Here is a 19,478-nt window from a genome sequence, read left to right on the forward strand (position 1 = left end):
TTGCTTAATAAAGCTAGAGGGAGAGCAGAAACAAATACTGTACTTTGTCTGGAGGCAGAAAGGTAAGGGGCTATTCTGAGTATCAGATTCCTAGCTACTCTGAATCCTACTTCAGTGTATTTTAGAAAGTAGAATATCTAAATAAATATTTTATTAGGACCCATTTTCTCCCTTATTTTGCTTTCATGGTATACAAATTTTGTCTATAGACAAGATAGACAGCTCCTTATAACCTGGGATGTAGAGGGAGTGAGACACTCGGAATAAACAAAATCCACAATAATTGAAAGGTCTCACTTTGTGCTACTGTTTTAAATCCTTTCCTCAATGGGAAAACAACTGAAGAGGCAAATGGAGCATTTGTGTATCTTTCTGTTTTTGTTTTAACCCGCTAGGAATAGAACTTAGGAAAACACACTTAGCATGGGAAGGAGAAGTCCTGTGGTCACCCTGTGAATACTTGAGGAGTGGATGAAATATGTATTATTCAAGATTTATTCTTTAATAGGAAAAGGTACTCTTAAAAAGGGCATATGTAGGAGAGCAGCCTTGATCTTCCCTTAAGAACTTTATATTTCAAATGCTGCTTCTGGTATAATGGTAATACGTGTTTTAGAGAACATCTTGGAGAGAATTAGCTAAACTTGCCCTGATATGTGCAGACTGTCACCCAAATTCAACTCATTTCCTGCTATTTTTGAATAAGTAATTAAAAAAGAATCCCCCTGAGTTTACCTAGGCTGCTGTTGTAGACCATTTGCTATCAACTCAAAGTTCTCAATTAGCTCCAGTGTTGTTATAATTACTGGATGTGTTTTCAGAAAACTCCCAGCTAATAACTGTTGGGATGAAGTGCCGTTTCTCACTATAGGCTAAACTGTGCATGCTCCTCCTCGATGTGATGTTTGGACAATGATTCATTAACCAATAATAAGGCCCTGATTGGAACTGTTAGACCTTGGTGCCTTTGCTGGGCTTACCATTTATCCTATGCCTCAGTATTGTCTTCCCTTGAGTTGAATTTTAGATAACCCCCCAGAGACTCCTTACTACACGAAACAATACCACAAAGACAGCTGTCATTAAATTCAGCTGCTTGTAAAAACAAAAACAAAAAACAAAACAAAACAATAACAAAAAGAAAGCTCCCTCTAAGAGGATACTCCTGTTGGAAGCTCAAGAATGAAAAACACTATAAGAGACTCTAATAAGAGGGAATACATGGTTTAAAAGGCCTTTATACCAGTTCATTGAGATTAGCCAGATTGGCACTACATCTTTCAGTGGCATATATAACACCTGGTCAAATACAGACCTTTCATTATTATATCATTCAGGTGTAAAGTTCCTTGCTTTCTAAAGACAGATGGTTTTTACTTAAATATCTAAAACAGAAATACCATAAAAATTGGTCACTAATGCACTTGGGTCTATAAAAGACTGACATTGCTGCCTCTCGTAGTATTTACCTTAAAGGAGGGGTAAAAATGTTCTTGTCATTTACTGTTTTCTGCAGAATGTCTATCTGGTCTTAGTATTTTGGTAGCTGAGTGACTTTCCCCCAGGTCTTACCCTTGTGAGAGGACTCGGGACCAGCTGAAATCCTGTTTGATCCGTTCTTTGATTTCAACCCCAGCTTTTCAGCAAATATGTTGTATTTCTTTAGCCCAAATCATTTTAGATGCCACTAGTCGCTTTCAGTATTTGTGTACAATGAATTGTGATGTTCTAGAGTCATATATACTGGATGGTAAAGACTTGCTTTGGGAGTAAAGAGCCTATGAAATGTTGTTTGACATAACTGAATTTAACCTGTTTCAGCCGAGTGTGGGCTCTTGATGGTATGAGTTAAAATGATTGAAGGATTTTTACAGTGTTTAGGTTAACACAGAAATGGTTATAGGAAGGTTTTCAAATGTCCAAACTGAAATAGTATCTCCTTTATTGGTCAGCATCTGAGTTGCTTTGTCTCTTACAACTTTATCAATGTAGTAATAAAGTTCCCAGATTGTACATGTTAACGTATAAATTATACAGTAATGCATATTTCTAAAAATGGGACTTAATGTCGGAGATTAGGTCCAAAATTGAAATTTGTAACTACATCATCCCTGCCCACAAAGAAAAGTAACTACCTCTTCCCACAAACAAATAATCAAATGCTGTTTTTCTTGTTATTGACTGATTGGAGTTAGACCTGCCACTCTTCCTTTTTCAGTAGGACTGATGGGCATCAGAATCACTTGACCTTTCTTGATCTCCATTTCTTCTGAAAACTTGGCCAGTGAACAAGATAAACCCATTCTAAGCTCTAAATTCTTTTGCAATACTTGGATAGGAATGTAATACTAAAAGAATTTACCATGTCCTTTTAAATACGAAAATACGGAAATGTCTATATGCTTTATTTTATCATCCAGAGTAAATTTAAATTTAAGGCCATTTTGGGGGGAAAAATTCATTCTTGTGTTTCTAGAAAAGCCTTCACCATGTACCCTGAAGGGTCGTCATCTTATACAAATATACTTTAACAGCTTGGACTGTGATTTTTCTGAACTAACTCATGTATGATTTTCCAAATACCACTGAAACATGATTTGTCAGTTTACTATTTATCTTCAGATTCTTGTTATCTTTCTAGACTTTCAATTCTAATTGTCTCCAGCTTTAAGAGAAAGTTATGTATAGGCAGCTTTCATACCACACTGTGTATATGTAAAATGTGTATGATATAAGAGTAAATCTCCAAAGCTAGTCTTTATGCCACATGTATCGATAAAATATTTGCCTTCCATTATTGTTAAAACTGTCCACTTTAGGATATGGCTATCTAAGAATGCAATGCCCATTTAATACAAGCAAGTAAGAAAACATTAAATCCTTAAGGGGCATTATAATTTGCAATCACAATATAGGTATATAGGTAGGCCATGGGGAAAGCAGTACAGCATGGAGAAGAGATGTAGTAACTCTATAGCATCTTACTGCGCAGATAGACAGTGACTGCAGTGGGGCTAGGGGTGAGGACTTGATAATCTGGGTGAATGTTGAAACCACAATGTTGTTCATGTGAAACCTGCATAAGATTGTATATCAATGATACTTTAATAAAAAAAAAAAAGAAAACATTAAATCCTTCAGTAATTCTTTTAAGACCTGGAAATTTTACAATGTTTACTCAGTCTCAAAAGATAAGAAAATAAAAGTTATTAATATTGACATTCAGTAATAAAATATGGAATGCTTTTGTCTTGCCTGATATTACTTTCTGTGTGAATGCACATATTTGGTAATATTTTAATATACTTGTGATTGCAAGATGCCCAACATGTTTATGTACTTGGAGTGAGTAGCTTTGAGAAAGTGTATCTCTCAGAGCTGCCTGAATTGGGTGTTTCTGGACTTGTTGGAGGGTTTCTAATTAATGTCTTGATGCTCTGTTAGCACAACCTTGGGATTTGTTCTACTATAGTAGGTACATGTAGATGTACCTTCATTTTTTTTTCCCACTTGTATATATAAACCCTTTGCTAAAAAGAGACTTTAGAAATATTTAGGAAATGGTATCTCAATATACAGTGGTGATTACTCCAATTTGACTTCACTTTAGTAGAAATTGAAGTGTTTGTACTTTCTTTTTCTTATCAGGAAGGTCAGAGAGAAACACAAGTAGGTAAACTTATTTCTGGATAACTTCAAGGTTTTCATTATGCTAAGGATGGATAGTGATTGTTTAAGGAATCCAAAGATCCGATATAAAACCAAAAGGCTTTATTCCCTAGTTCTTATTCGCCCAGATTCTAACTGATTTGAAAATAAATTAAAGCATTGATTTCTTCCTCAAAAGTAAAATATGGCACCATAATGTAATAGGGCCCCATATTTTAAATCCTGTACAAAGCGAGTATAGACTGCAGTTGAATGATGAAAACAGGTCAGCGCTCTCCAAACAGAGAGGTTGGCTGGAGTTTCTTTTCTTTATGTCCATTCCTCGGGTGTGTTGGGTGTCCTGCACACATATTGTCTACACGATGTGAAGGACTTTGAAAGCAGCAACAGCCTGTTTTTCCCTTTCGTGTCTGCTCTGCAGTATTTCCAGCAGGGAGATTTCAGGTAAAGTGTCTTCTTTTCCAGCATAGTTTGGAGGTTTCTTTTCTTTTGATGTTTGACCAGTTAGATTTGAAGGTTTGGGTTTGGGGATGGTCTTAGCATATTCCAAAGCCTAAAAGCATAAAAACAAAATCTTACTTGAAATGCAGGGTGAGCCCTGGATTCTTTTAGTGAAATCTGGTCTTAGGAAATTGGTGATAGACATGAAGACTGTTGCTGCAATAATGTACTAAGATGGGGATGAAAATGGAGATAAGATGGAAAATGCAAATAATACAGTATAACACCATCTTAAGCAAAATAACCACATGACAATATGCTGTGAAAATAAAGTTGAAAAATGCTATGTACAGTTGTGCCTTTGGATATTTTCTTTATAAAACTGCATTTTATTCAAGTGTTTGAAAATAGATTTCTCATGTGTTTGATCTGTTTAGCTTCTGGCAGTCTTATTAAAACTAAACTTCTGTTAAGGAGATGTTAACAGACCTTTCCTTCCAAAGAGGACTTGTTATAGCTTGAGACCAAAGACCTCACTGAAGGCAATATAAAATTGAGTCTCCATTAGGTTCCATCAACTATATTTGTTCCTAGGCTCTTAGAACTTGAGTAAGTATTTATTAAATTATTGAAAATTATTTTTTCTTTTCTTTAGTATATCTAGAGAAACCTGGAGACTGAAAAAAGATACTTTCCCCCCTCCCCCCAGTGATGTCAGTTCTGAAAGGCATTACAATAAAAATGAGATCACTAAATATGATTTCTAAATCTGCCTGTATATCAGTTTTACATTTTCCTAAGAGTTTCTGGAAAGCTGGAATGGGAACAGGTAGGATATTTAGGTCCTGGGAGGCGCAAAAACTCCAAAATGGAAAATCTCCAGAACTCTCGGTGTGTGTAGGTGACTTATGTAGGAATCTCTAATTATAGAGTTGTTGCCTTGGATCTCTTCATGAGAAAATAATGGACTGGGGAGAATAGAAAAAAAGTGGCACACGTGAACTCAACCAGACAGACTGAGATCTCCAAGGTCTGAGGAAGAAAGCCAACAAAATGGAAAAAATGATAGTCTGTGAAAAAGAAAATGAAGTACAGATTCCTAAAAGCACCCAAGGGTCACTTGTCCCTCATGCAGAGGGTCCCATGTCCTTACTGGGACTGAGGCAGAGACTTGCACTACAAAGCTTGGTGTGTCCATGGAACAGATTTCATTCACATCACGACTCAGCTGGATGACATCTGAGAAGGGAGAATGTTCTGTACTTTATAAAATCATTTTTCTTGGATAGAGGAACTTATATATTACAATCCATCAGGAAAAATGTAGGGGAAGAAACCTGAGAACGATGAGGGAGGACTTTTCTTTGACATGGGCAACCATAAATGGCAAAAAATCACTCATTTCTTTAATTTTATTTAACAGTAGAGAAGGAAATGAAGAGGGTCCATCAGGACTGCTAGTTTCTCCTTGGAAATCGCCTCATTATTCAGTTTTTATGTGTGAAACACTAGGGAGAAAATGTGTGGAAGACAAAAGACAGTAAGAGAGTTCAGGAAATAAAAGACCAGCCTCATAGCCTTTTACACACATCATCTGTGTGTGTGTCATTTGTACGTCAGTGTCTGAAGGACCAGAAGCTGCAGGCAAGGCAGTAACCTAAACATCCCATGGTCAAAACCTATGGGAAGTTAGTAAGTTAGGAGGGAACAAAGATTTCCTTTCAATGAACTACCCTGGGGGGGATGTGTTACCTTCTGCCGAGGGATGGCAGGTTTATTTTCAGTTTTTGCTGTTGGTGGCTTTGACAGCGTGGAGAGCGCCTTCATGTTATACTGTTTCACTTGCTTTGCATATTCCTTCTGCTGTATTAACTTCTGCATCTGCTCAGAGAAACAAATTTACAATGACTCACAGGTCCTGCTGGACGCCTGTTCCCTGTTTCAAGGGGCATTAACTTTAGGGAGCCAGACATACTGTGCCGGCGGCCCAGGGGAGATGGTGCGGTGCCAGCAGTGGAATGGTGAGGTCAGGGTTCCCCCTAGAAATAGTCTTTCTCTGGAGGATCACTGCAATAGCACACCCGGTGTTCCCTTAACGGTGGCTAAATGACATTCCACCTCTTCTTTGTTGCATTTACCCAATTTATTTTCATTTTTGCTTCCAATTTTGAGCTATATTCTCTTTTTATGCCTTGAGTGCAACTGCAGTTAAAACGCATTAAATGAAAATCTTTTGCTCAAGGTAAGAGCATAAAGTGGATGCACTTTTCATGGGCTGGGAAACTCTTACCCTGAGTGTCTTCTCTGTAGCTACTCTTCAAAATTACCCAGATAACTCTGTTGGGAAAGACCAACAACTGTGTAACACACACGCGTCTTTTCATGGGCTTGTGTCCCTCTCTTCTGTTCCGGCCTTCAAGACTAACAGGAAGGTGGATACATAAAACAACATTGGCTACGTAGGTTTATTTTACAGTGAAGTGAGTGTCTGGGTCCCTATTACCGATGCTACTTCAGAAGGGAGAAGGGTCTCTATTTCAGAGTGAGACATTTGAATTAGAGTTCTGGGGGGGCATCTTTAAATGTTTCGGCTGAAAGACAGATGGACAAATCCAAGCCTGAAAACTGTGTGCGTACATCACACTCACTTTGTGTCTGATGGACTCGAGGTCAGGTCCAAGGCCTCCAAGCTTCACGTCTCTTTTCTGATAATCTTTCAGCTTGGAACTCTAAAAAATACAAACACAGAGACTGTTTCTTTCAAGGACTTGTAGGCACCCCCCCCCCCCCGACTCCAAGTTGTCACAGCACCTAAGAAAGGGAAGAAGGGAAATGAAGAGTGAAAGCCTGTGGGGACACTTGGAGGGTGGGTGCATTTCCGGACAATTCTTCCATTTTAAAGGTAGCGATTAGTAATAGTTTCTTTGTTCATCTGTAGCTGGTTAGCAGACATGTTTTGACTTTCCCACTTCTGCAATAAACTGAAATTCTGAAAATGAGAAATAAAAATCTTCAAGTGAGTAAAGTGCTGTTTTGTTGTTAACATTTTTAACATGACATATACTTTTCTACTTTACATCTGCTGTTGCTATTATGTTTGGTTTTACACAGTTCACTAAATCGAACGATTTGTGTGGAGGAGGCAATATAAATGAATCAGGTAAGCACAGACCCTGTCTAGGGTGTCATTATTTTCAGAAGAAAGCAAACATTTGAGGTTTAAGAATCTAGGCAAGACCTACTGAGAAACTCATTTGATTCAGTGTGATCTTGGATATTTTAAGGGTGTAAATTTTAGATGATAACTCTTCTTAGTATTACATATTTAAAGGGACAGTAACAATGTGACAATTTAATTATTAGATTCTGACACTTGAGCACAATAATGGGCAGGAAAACACCAATGGTCTCCTGGCTGCAGGATAGATTAAGCTCTTCCCCAAACTGCCTATTTTGACATTAAAACTGATGTTATGATGCTACTTTGCTGCTTGGTGGCAGATGCCCTTGTGGGGGATACCAGGTCCTTTTTTCTTGGTATTTGTGAGTTCATTTGGTTTCCTTCCTTGGGAAGGGTAGGAAGGACACTATCAAAGAGATGGCTGCATTACAGTAATTATCATAGAGTGGAGAAAGAGCAATACTGACGAGGCAGACAGGTCTGTACTAACTGTGCATGGGACCACCTGTTCATATGCTAATGACAAGGCTGGGCTTTTTTCTAAATTCTGAAGCTTCTTATTATGTTAAGTCCTAAGATATATAGAATATCTAATGTGCCAAAGTTGGCAGAGATAGTCCAGAGACTTAAAAAAAATTTTTTCATCATATTAGGTATAGTTACTATATATAACTCCCAATCTTAAAAGTGAACTGCTGTAGATACAAAGTATACAGAGTTATACACATTATCAACTGTTCCGAGACTGTGTTGTACTCCAACTGGCTTATTTTGAGTATCCAGAGGTCATACTAGTTAGCTTCTCTATTGCCATTTTCCACTGTAGAGGCTCAGAGTCAAATACTTTTTTTCCCCAGCGCTTAATTCTGGCCCAGGAGGTGTAAGTGAAAGTTTGCCTGGGTAGATAGGATGCATCTTGGGCAGCTTTTGTTCAGGCTAGTGCAGCCCCTCCCCCTTCCCTTTTTCTTGCCTGGAATGTGGATGTGATTCCTAGAGCTGCAGCAGCTATCTTGTAGCCAGGAATAAAAAAGAACAAGAGAATCATACAAATACTGGTTCTGATGTTTTGAGCTGTGGAATTACCAGTGCTAACAACTACCTACTTGTGGATTAATTGTATTTATATACAAGAAGAATGAACCTATATTTTTGAAGTTGCTGTAAATAGTAATTATGTGACTTGTAGGTGAAGGCAATGTTTTTGACATCTAGTCTTTAAAGGGTCAAAATCATGTGTTACTTAGGCAACACTGCAAGGATAAAGAGTTCTGTAAAAATTTGTAAATAGAGTGAGAAATTTGTAGTCAAAACTCAGTACATTTTATTCTGAAAGGTGAGAGATCCTTTTTAAAATAAATCTTTGGACTAAATCATTTAAAAATTATTATTAAATTATATAGAAGAAACATTGTCCATTGAAGGCCTTTCAAAATCATAAACCTCCTTTGAGAAAGCAATCACCTATGGCCACTATCCAAAAGATAAGAAATAACAAGTGTTGGTGAGGATGCGGAGAAATGGGAACCTTCCTGCACTGTTGGTGGGACTCTCAGTTGGTGCATCCTCTGTGGAAAGCAGTGTGGAGGAATCTCCAAAAACTAAAAACAGGCATACTGTTCGACCCAGTAATTCCACTTCTGGGAATTTATCTGAAGAAATCAAAATCCCTGATTCAAAAAGATATATGCACTCTGTGTTTATCACCACACTATTTATACTAGCCAAGATATGGAAGCAACCTAAGTGTCCATTGATAGATGAAAAAGTAAAGAAGATGTGGTACATATACACAATGGAATATTATTCAGCCATAAAAAGAGAAGAAAGTCTGCCATTTGCAGCAATGTGGTTGGACTCTAGAGGGTCTTATGCTGTGAAATAAGCCAGGTAGAGAAAGACAAATGTCATGATTTCACTTATTTGTGGAATATAAAAACAAAGCAAAACAGACCAAACAGAGCAGCAGTAGGCTCACAGACACGGAGAAGTGACTAAAGGTCACCGAGGGGGAGGGGGATACAGAGGCACAGTAATTCACTATCACAATATAAATTGGTTAAGGGGCTACTAATCCAGCATGGAGAATATAGTTAATGATTCTGTAACATCTTCCTATGTTGATAGTTACCACACACTAGAGGGGGTGAGGATTATTCTATTATGCATAAAAGTGGGACAAAATCACAAGCACATGTAAGGCCATTACGAACACTTCCACAGGCAATGTATAAGAATGCCCTATGTAGCCAAACCTTGATTATGCTGGGTGTCATCACATTTAAAAGTCTTTAAAAATTTTTAATAGGTGTGTGAACTCAGCAGACATTTTGCAACTGCAAATTCGTTCTTTGTGTTGAATGTGCCATCTGCACCATTGTTTTGCAATCACTAAGTTGCCAAAGTAAACCAGTAACGAAAAAGGAGAACCCCGCTCATATCCAAGTCATAAACCCAATGGGTTCAAAACTGAGGAGGAAGAAATGGTCAGAGCACAGAAATCACATCCTTGGTCTGAAGGAGCTTAACTTTAATCCTTGCACTGACTCACGAAAGATACACTGTGAAACATGAATAATTGCTCCCTGCGCCCAGGTGTAGTTGTTCCTATCATGCGGGATAAACATCTTGGCTGTCATAGAAAAACAGACCTGAGCGTCTAGCGTAACATACGGATTCCAAGGGAAGGGTGTGGCCCGAAGCGGCTACGTCCGAGTGCCACTGAGCCCTTCACCGGATAAGCTGCTTCTCGCAGAGACATTTCTCAAGGGAGAAAAATTGTTCTGGGGACCTGGCAATGAAAAATCCTGGCTTTACTTAAGTTTGCCTCAAGGAATCTGGATTGGAATTACAGTGTAATTCCGTTTGATCTCTTTCCATCAAAAGTCTTTTTAACAGCTTTACTGAGATACAATTCACATACCGTAAGATGCATCCATTTGACGTTGTACGATTCAGTGGTTTTTAGTTGTATATATATCAAGTCGTACAAACATCGCCACAATCCAATTTTAGCACATTTTTAGCACCTTAAAAAGAAACCCATACCCATAAGCAGTGGCTCCCCTCCCCCTCCCCCTCCAGCCCTAGGCAACCACTAATCTACTTTCTGTCTCTTCAAAAGGCTTTTATAGTAAAATAATCCCTAGAATTTACTTTGATTACCTCTCCTTTTGGTTGTTACAAGACTAAAAGGTCACAATAGCACAGCTTCCCCACCCCACACCCACCAATTAAATCAACAGTGATAGTCTGCTTGGTCTCCAAACCCGAGGGGAAAATATTCATATACTCATATTCTCAACGAATCCCTAATGGGGGTCACTGCTAGTCTTTGCATAAGGTGAACACAGACTGACAACCAACCCTGGCACCAGCCGATGATCGCTGAGACCAGACCCGCCCCTCTGGACTGGTGTTCACCCTCCATCGCTTTAGCGGAGGATAACATAGGACTATCCTGATAGAAAGGTTCTGCCAGTATTTAATCACACTTCTTCTCTGGCTGGAAGAGGGATTTTTATCCTAAACGTGGGGACAAAGTGTGCCTGAATTGAAACTGACATTGACTGTCCTGTTTCAACTCTCAAATGTTGTACCCTGTTGTGTGGCCGCTGCAGGGTTTTTCTCCAGAACATTCCTCAGATGCGTAAGTGTGAGAAAGTTACTTAAAAGCAGGACACACACACAAAAAAACAATGCCCCAAATACTGTGGAACAGCAAGTGAAGGAAATTTGCTCTGTGGTGGCTAAACTTAATCCAAATAAACCTCTCCTTAGAGGCAGTCAAGCAGCAATACCCAGATTGTCTGTGACAATAAACACACGAGTTAATTACTGCAGCTCAGCTCAACACAGCTGCCCAACAGCTCCTTAAGCAGTTATTTTGTGGCGAGTTGTGATAGATATTTCTATACTGTTTATCATCCCTTGCTCTGTCTTAATCTCTTACTGCCTGATGACTGCATTTAATGGTAAGGACAATGCTTAGTATTCATGAATCAGTCACAACAGAACGGCCGGGACAAGGGGACTGGTGCTTGGGCCTATTATCTTTACAAATCCTCAAATTTTTAATGTGATTCAAGTCGATTCCCTTGGAAACCACGAGATTGGCCGTGACTAGCAAATGGGCATGACCTGGATAATGATTCCCTCTGTCTGGGGCCCCGGCTACCTGCTGTCCTATACAAATAGCTCTGTTCTAAATCACTTTAGCTTCTGGAATAGCTTAAGGGACAAAGAGGGCTTCTGTGTATGTGTTAGATGTAGGCTGAAGCTGTTGGACCGAGCGAATGGATACATATGGATTGTCACATTCCTGAAAGACAGCAGAAAGGAGGCAGAGGATTTTTCAAGTTGGAAAGCGGGTGTGGAAAGCAGTCACTGGAAGTCGTCTTTCTCCCTCTTCCCTGCCCTCTCACGCTCCTAGATTTCTGGTGACACACCCTGGGGCAGCTCCCTCTACCTTTTGACTGTAGGACATGAATTCAAATGACTACAAGGAGGAAGGAAAAGGAAACTAATTTTCTTGATGTCTGTTTTTCGTTATGCATTAAAGTAACATGATTCATTATTTCATTTAATTATCGCACCAAATCTACAAAATGAAAACACTCTGAGCATAAACGCAAGGAAAGAGGGGCTCAAATGAATTAATGATTTGCCCAAGAGACAAGTCAGAGTCTGTCTTGTCACAGAAACATTTGGTGACAGAGCTGAGACGAGCACTTGGGGATGGCTGAGTCTGTGACTTCCACTAAATCCTGCTCACCAAGATTGAGTTTGAAAGCTTGCACTTTCCACAACAATCCACAGTTGGCAAGAACCCTGTCCCAGAAGGTCCTCTCCAGGGGTGGTGTGTTTGAGCCATTTTTAGGTCCTGTAACCTGGAAGTTCTGGAGGGAACAGGCCACTCTCACTCTTGACAACGTGTTAGTTTCAAAGCTCTGAATAATTTCCATATAGAAATACCAGTATGCATGGTGTCTGGCTTCTTAGTCTATACAGCCTCTTAGTTTATAAACTACTGGAGGGCAGTGCTAATCATGCTATGGGGTCAATGAATGACAGAATTTCCAGAATTTCCTGCCTAGGCTTAGTTCATTTGGATAGGTGTTTATCGCTGCAGAGCCTACCAAAGATCTGGGCCAAGGGGTGGAGAGAAAACAGCCATTCTCTGCTCTGGTATGTGATTGGTCTGGCGTCTGCCTGTCACCAAGGACTCACCAATGGGGTTCCTCCCGGAAGGGGTGGATGGGAAGTAGGGAGCACCCAAGCGGTGGAGCATGAGCCCCGGCCTGAGGAGATGGACAGTGCTGAGTCTGGCCAGCAAATTCAAGCAAACTGTGAGCAATAAAAATGGTTTGTCCCAACCTACCCTTTCCCTTGACTTACTTTGGTTTCACCGGTTTCATAGCAGATTTGCCCCAGGCTGGGAACACCCTTCCTCCTGGAGCTACGCGTGCCTCAGAAGCTAACTACCCTGTGATGATGTGTCTGGAAAAAGAAGTTTCTTGTGATCTCAGAAACACATTTCTCCTTATTTAAGTGAAACTGGGCGTTATCCCAGCTCCAGCTATCGGTGGTTTCCACGCCCACACAGGAAGTGGTGACCTCAGCAAAATGGAGCGCATGAGGGCGTGGAGTCAAATGAGCAGTGGAGAGCCCTCCGGTGGGGTATGTGAAGGCTTGGAGCTCACGGACAGCAGGGCGACGAGTGAGCTGAAGACCGGGGTCCCCAGGCCCCCAAATGGAGCTGCAGGGCCAAGGGTCCACATCCAGCAACCTTGAGGCTGTAGCTCAGCCCCATGTCAGTCCTAGATTTCTTCTCTTTGATATGAATAAAGCTCCTCTTCAAATGACAAACAAGATCCCCTAAGACCTGGCCTTTACCCTTTTCTCTACCTGCATCTCTTAGCACCCCTACCTGCCTGTTTCATTCATACCAGCCTGAACTTCTGGCAGCTCCCTGTGTGCATCCTGGTGCCTCAAGCTTCAGAATAGCTGCTCACGCTGTTCCCTCTGCCCAGAAGGCTGATCTTCAGGGTTTCCTGTTTTGTTAACTCTTGCTCCTTGTCTAAGACTCAGCTCAGAATGATCTCATGAAGCTCTGCTTGACCCTCGCGCCCCTGCCGGGTTGGGATGTGTCCTCCTCTGTGCTCTGTTGTGCAACCCTTGTCAACATCTTTTAAAAATTTTTTATTGTAATATTATATTGCAGCCATTTATATGTGTGTCTTCCCTGGCTTCACATTACTGCAAGCTTCTGAGGAAGGGCCATGGCTCATTCTTTTGACATCCTGGCACCTACCATAATTCCTGGTAAGAATTCAAATGTATGTTGGATTGAACTACGACTGTGTCCCTAAAACTGTCTTATAGTGGATGTCCCTTTGGACGGAGGCACTTATTCCCCCACTGCTGGTGGTGTAGTCTGCTGTGAGTCCCTCCTAAGAACTGCCTTCTGCCAAGTGGGGCTGCTATGCTCAGAGTTACATGCCTTCCCCAGGGGCTGCCAATAGCCAGTGGTGGGGGTGCAAAAGCCTGGGTCCCTTGCTCTGAAGGGCCACACCAACTTCAGAACCCTTGCGGGCTTGCCAAGGCTTCTATGGTACCGACATCACAGTGCACCTGGCTCTCAGCCAGCCCCCTCACCCCCTTACAGGGGTGCTTCCCGAAGCACTCTTCAATAAACCTCAGTCTGTTCCTGGGAAAAACCCAGCTCACCACGGCCTGTCGCTTCTACCAGGCCTTTCCCTGCTGCCCTATAAAACAATGCATTTTCCTTACTATTTGACATTAGAAGCAAGTGTTCTTTCCTGAGGGTTTTGTTGTTAGTTTTTTGGAACAGTAAATACACGGGACTTAAAAAGCTTCCTTCATTTCTTCTGCAAAGATTCCACTTTACCACCTCTCTGCCCCATGTCCCTTATTTCACCTGATAGACCCAATGGGAAGGATTGGAGTGCACCAAGGTGTTTGTAATGGTGAATTTTACTGTGGATAAAGAACTCAAGAGAAGATGAGGCAACATTTCAGAGGAAAGCTCGGTCATTGGCCATCCTGGGTAGTTCACTGCAGGAGCTGAGGTGAGGTTAGGATGAGGAGACCGTGGTGCATGGTGGGGACATGAAGTGGCCACAGGGGCTTTTGCTCGCTTACCCTACTTGCCCTACTCTTGGACATGAGAACATACCTGGGGGACTCAGCCCAGCCTCAGAGTGTGGGCAGCTTTTTTGAGGGCATGATGTTTACACTGGCGGCCAGCAGAGGACCAACAGAGACCTTCCCTGAGATGATCCAAAAAGGAGGTGGATATGGGCATTCCTGGAAGGACCACCTTCTGGGAGGAAGAACAGGGAAATTCCAGGCAGCTGTGGGGACTTGAGTAAAAAGGATCCTCAGGGCCACCTGGCTGCGGTGGCAGCTCAGGAAGGACATCCGACTCCAGGACTCTAAGTGAGGGGAATGACGTGAAGGTCCATCTGTGTTATCAAAATTAAAAGGTTACTTGGCAAAATGCCTTTATTACCTTAATGCTGCTGCTTTTCCTAGGCTTTTTTCCTTTTTCCAGTTGAAGCAGATAGCCTTCGGAATTGCTACGACTCATTTTCATTTGGTTTCTTTGGCTTCTCTCTGGACCGAGGTGGGATTCACTTTCTACCCTGGACAATATAGGTGGAAATGTGATGCCAGGTAAGGCCCCTTCACTGGGCTGCACCTCAGTCAGGTGCATTAAGGCTCGCTGGTGTTGCTCCATAATCTGCGTGAGCTGCGAATCTGGAGAAGCTCCTACAGGTTGGCTGTCAGAGGAAGAATGGAATTTCCTGAAAGGAAAAACACACACATACAAATCTGTTAATAAAACTTAGATATGTAAGACTTCTAGCATAAAAGTCTTTATGAATTGGATGTACTTATCATTCCCCACATCAAATGAATAAACTTTAGCTTAACCTTTTTATAAATATATTAGTTTCTTTTCTTAAATTCCTACTGTTTTTTTTTCTTTTAGATATTCTAGCTCTTATTTAGAACTTTCACTCAGTGCATTCAGAATAGGAAAACCCACCATTTTTGAAAAAACTCAAAGACTTTCCCACTACAAAATACCTGAAAATGTTGGAGTAACTTAAATGTCCTTTAAAATAGTTGAATTTGTAAGTGAAGCAGGGACTCTTCACAGAGCAAAAACAAATGTGAATTAAGACTAAAGCAGATTTTGGACAAAGCTGAAGCTATCTATGTCTCTTTGTGGGAGTTTTGGACCCAACGGCTTGAGTCCTAACATTTAACACTGGGATGGGATATGTGAGATCTTGGCCATGTGTGGGGCAGGAAATCAAACTGAGATGCCTGTATAAAGGTTGTGACCCGGGATGAGCTACATCCTCAGTAAAAGGGTAGATTAGTGAACAACTCAGTTTCCAGCCATGAGAAACAACAGCATACCTCCCTGTCTTGGTCCAAATTGGAAAAAAAAATTTCCCATGAATTTCTATTCAGGATTCAAATTTACCTTATGCACATACTCATGGAAATCCAACACCAGGAAATTAACATAAAAATGATCCTGAAGAAGGAATACTTCTCTGTATGTGGCAGAAGCAAATATAAAAATTATCTGGAGGGATATACTCTTATCTAAGCCTGCCTAGGTTTCTACAGACAAGATGGCTGAACATAAGCTCACAATCCAAAATTCTAGAACATATGAGGAAAGACTGTACCAAGTATGAGAGTCGGCAGACACGCGCACACCCTCAAAGGAGGAGATTTCTAAGAACTTCAGATAATAGAATGTTAGTATTCATAAAGTAAGCATAAAGACATGAAAGAAGAAATCAAAGCCCTGAGAAACATTTTTAAAAAAAGAACTGGAAGGTTTTAATCAGGACTAAACAGAAATGGTAGATATAAAAAATAACATCATTGAAATTTACACCTCAGTGGGTTGATCAAGAGCATATTGGACACAGCTGAAGAGAGTTATAACACTGGAAAACTTACTGGAGGAAATTTCTCAGAAACACAGAGGTAAAAGACGGAATATAAGTTAAAAAGACATGGAGTCTAGAGTAACACAATCTAATATACATTTATTTGGTGTTCCTGGAGGAACAGTAGAGCAAATTGGGAAATATAATATTCAAAGGGGAAATGGGTAATAACTTTTCAGAAGTTGAAAGAAATGAATCTTCAGATTAAAGGATCAAAGAAGAATCACAAACAAGATGAAAAGTTTCATATCAGTGAGATATGACATTTCAATGAGACTGCAGAACACCAAAAACAAAGGAGAGACCTTAAAACCAACGAGAGGAAAAAAAAAGACAAAAACAAAAGGAATAATAATTATATTGACAAAAGATTTTTCAAAAAAACACAGAAACGGGGCTAAAAAATGATGTTTTCAAGGAGTTTATTTGCCAAGTTAAACTATAATTCAAGATCAGAGAGTAAAGGAATTTCAGTTAAGTTTACCAGTGACACATACTTGCTGAGAGCCTGTCAATTGCCTACTTCAGGAAAAAAGAATGTTAGTCAAAAGACATTGATTAAATAATTAGTTAAATCTAAAACATCATTGACTATATATAACAATAATAAAAGCAATTAATTTTAGAGATAGTGCTGGACAAAATGTTGGGCAAAAATAATTATAATAGGTGGTTTAGAACAGCCCATTGGTTTTGAATATGTTCTGGAGGAGAATAAAAATATTAATTGAACACTGGGCTAGTTAAGTATGCAAGTTAAAAGAAATAGATAACATGTATTTCCAACTTAGAGGAAAAAAGTAACAAAGAATTCTATCAGTTCAATAGAAGATATTTCTAAAAAAAGTATACAGAAAAATAGAGTGATTAGAAAGGGCAAACTAAGATAGTAGAAATAAATCCAAATATATGAGTAACACAGTAAGTGTAAATTGTTTCAAGTTGAAAATCTCCCCACAAACAACAAAGCAAAGCCAGACACACATGACATAGTTTTACAGAAAAATTCCATGAAACCTTCAAGTAATAGATAATTCTAATTGTATATAAAAAATTTATATCCAGGGAATGTAAAATGGGGGAGTATGCCCCAACTTATTTTATAAGGCTGGTATAGTCTTGATAACATATCTAGACAGGGCCAGGAACAATAGGACGATTTTAAGCCAGGCTTACTTCATGCATGTCAATGTTAAATCCACAAATTTGATTTGTGCTAACAAATCAAATCAACTTATTAAAAATACAGTACAGGTCGAGTTAATCCTAGGAAGAAAAGGATGGTGTAACATTAGGAAATCTGTTAATATATTTAGCCACATTAAAGGACTAAAGGAAAATTTTTAATTGGTGCAGAAAAAAATATTTGATACAGTTCTTGTTTTTGAGGAAAGTTCTTTACAAATGGAATAGGAATAGGAGTAAATTTCCTATCTCCCCTCCCTAGCTACCAAAATTAAATATTATTTCTAAACGTAAAGTTGTTAGTACTCCAAGGTCAGGAAAAAAAGACAAGGATGCCTACCATCTATCACTATCTCTTCTAGAAAGTGAACTCTGATTCCATTTATATGAACTTCTTACATATATGGAATGTATGTTCCATACTTCCGGGTGGCATATAAATGTCTTCTGATCAGTTCACATGTGTAAAACTATCTTCCTACTTTGAATGGTACCTACCATGCATCACACTACTCGTGTATCTTCTCTAGAACCAGAGCATTTTTTATTCGGCACATATCAGGTGTGCAATAAACACATTTGATTAAATGGCATTAAGAAATGTCCCCTGAAGGGATCTTGTAAATAACTCTTTTTTTATGATTATAGAAGTAATACACCTACATTATAGAAACTTGAGCAATTCAGAAAGTATGAATAAAAAATTAAAAATAACGCCAATGTCTCTTGCCAGACATAACCACTAATGACATTTTGGTGCATGTCTCTTCTGTACACATTTTAGCATAGTAGGTCTCCTTACATGTAATTTTATACCTTACCATTTTCTTCTTGCAGAAGCATTTCCTCATAACCAGAATTTTTTCATGGTTACATGATTTGGATATCATAATCTACCTATACATTTCTGTATAGTTGGTTTTGTGTTGTCATTTCTGTAAATGATATTTTTGTGCAGACATATTTTTCTGTGTTTTAGATTATTTTCTTAGGATAGGCCATGACAGTATTGCAGACAATTTGTTTCCTCCAGACATTACTTGTAACTCAAAATATACTCAAAATAAACTGATCTTTTTTGAATGGGTTCCTCTGTCTGGGGGTCTCCTTCCTATTTTTGATTTAACTACAGTGGGAAAAATAGAGGAGACAGGGAAAAAGAAAAGAAATGTGTCAAAAGTGGATTATTTCAGGCAGAAACCAGAGCTAATGACATTGTTAGGTGGCTTTCTCCTCACCCATGAACCCCCTTTCCACCCTCCCTCTCCTGTCTGTCTCCGGCAGTTTCTTATTTCTCTAGAAAACCCCTTGAGAAAAGGGAATTCTTACCATAATATTTCTAAATTCTTATACTTTGTCTCAGAATAAGTCTGTTTGGGTTGCTTCTTATTTTCAGTCGATCCACTGCCATTGATGCTGGACACAGAATGAAAGCCCTTCCGGCTCAGGGGCACCTGTCTCTTAGGAAGTTCATTAACGTAGTTCAAGTCCATGTTGGAAAGAGTGTTGATGTGTGGCTGCTGGTATGAAAATCTTTTCTCTTCTTGGTCTTTATGTCCTCTTTCTGTATTACCATTCATCACCGAGTGATAACCAGCAGAGTTTTTATGTAATGCCTTGTCAGAAGCCTGTGGTGGTGGAATGAATTTACTGGAGGTGACTTTGGGATTCTGGCTCTGGAGAGCACGTGAGAACTGCAAGTCATTGCGAGGGGCATTCATGATCACGATTGTTTCATGCTTTACGGAAGTATCAGTAGGCTTATTTTGATTTTGTTGCTGTCTGGGAGTGCTGTTCTGGTTTCCTTTGCTGACCACCAGCTCTTCAGTCACCAAAGACTTCAGGCCAGGCTGGTGTTTATGCAGTTTTTGGATCTTGTGCTTGGCTGGTCTTCTGGAAGGTTGCTGGCCGTTGCTTGGTTCAGATGACTGCTCTCTTGATAGTACACTGCTTGATTTTGCAGTTTCATATTGAGACCAGGGTTCCTGGTAATCCTAAACAAA

At 39.8% G+C, this 19,478-nt stretch overlaps 1 protein-coding gene across 3 annotated transcripts in view; it reads right to left on the bottom strand.

The window, feature by feature from the left end:
• Positions 1 to 312: 312 nt before the first annotated feature.
• Positions 313 to 19,478, bottom strand: part of JHY (junctional cadherin complex regulator) — a 55,895-nt gene continuing 36,729 nt past the window's right edge. The window contains exons 5-9 of one of the 3 annotated variants that reach the window (XM_036992631.2): positions 18,805 to 19,469; positions 14,823 to 15,117; positions 6,759 to 6,839; positions 5,863 to 5,991; positions 313 to 4,222 (exon numbers count right to left, since the gene is read on the bottom strand). In XM_036992631.2, coding sequence (XP_036848526.2) covers positions 4,025 to 4,222; positions 5,863 to 5,991; positions 6,759 to 6,839; positions 14,823 to 15,117; positions 18,805 to 19,469 — 1,368 coding nt within the window. In that variant the 3' untranslated portion in view covers positions 313 to 4,024. Of the gene's footprint in view, positions 4,223 to 5,862; positions 5,992 to 6,758; positions 6,840 to 6,921; positions 7,100 to 14,822; positions 15,118 to 18,804; positions 19,470 to 19,478 lie in introns of those variants that run through there. The other 2 variants (XR_012132666.1, XM_036992632.2) reach the window with 2 other exon arrangements.

Source organism: Manis javanica, chromosome 6, assembly GCF_040802235.1.
Source record: "Manis javanica isolate MJ-LG chromosome 6, MJ_LKY, whole genome shotgun sequence".
Lineage (NCBI taxonomy): Eukaryota > Metazoa > Chordata > Mammalia > Pholidota > Manidae > Manis > Manis javanica.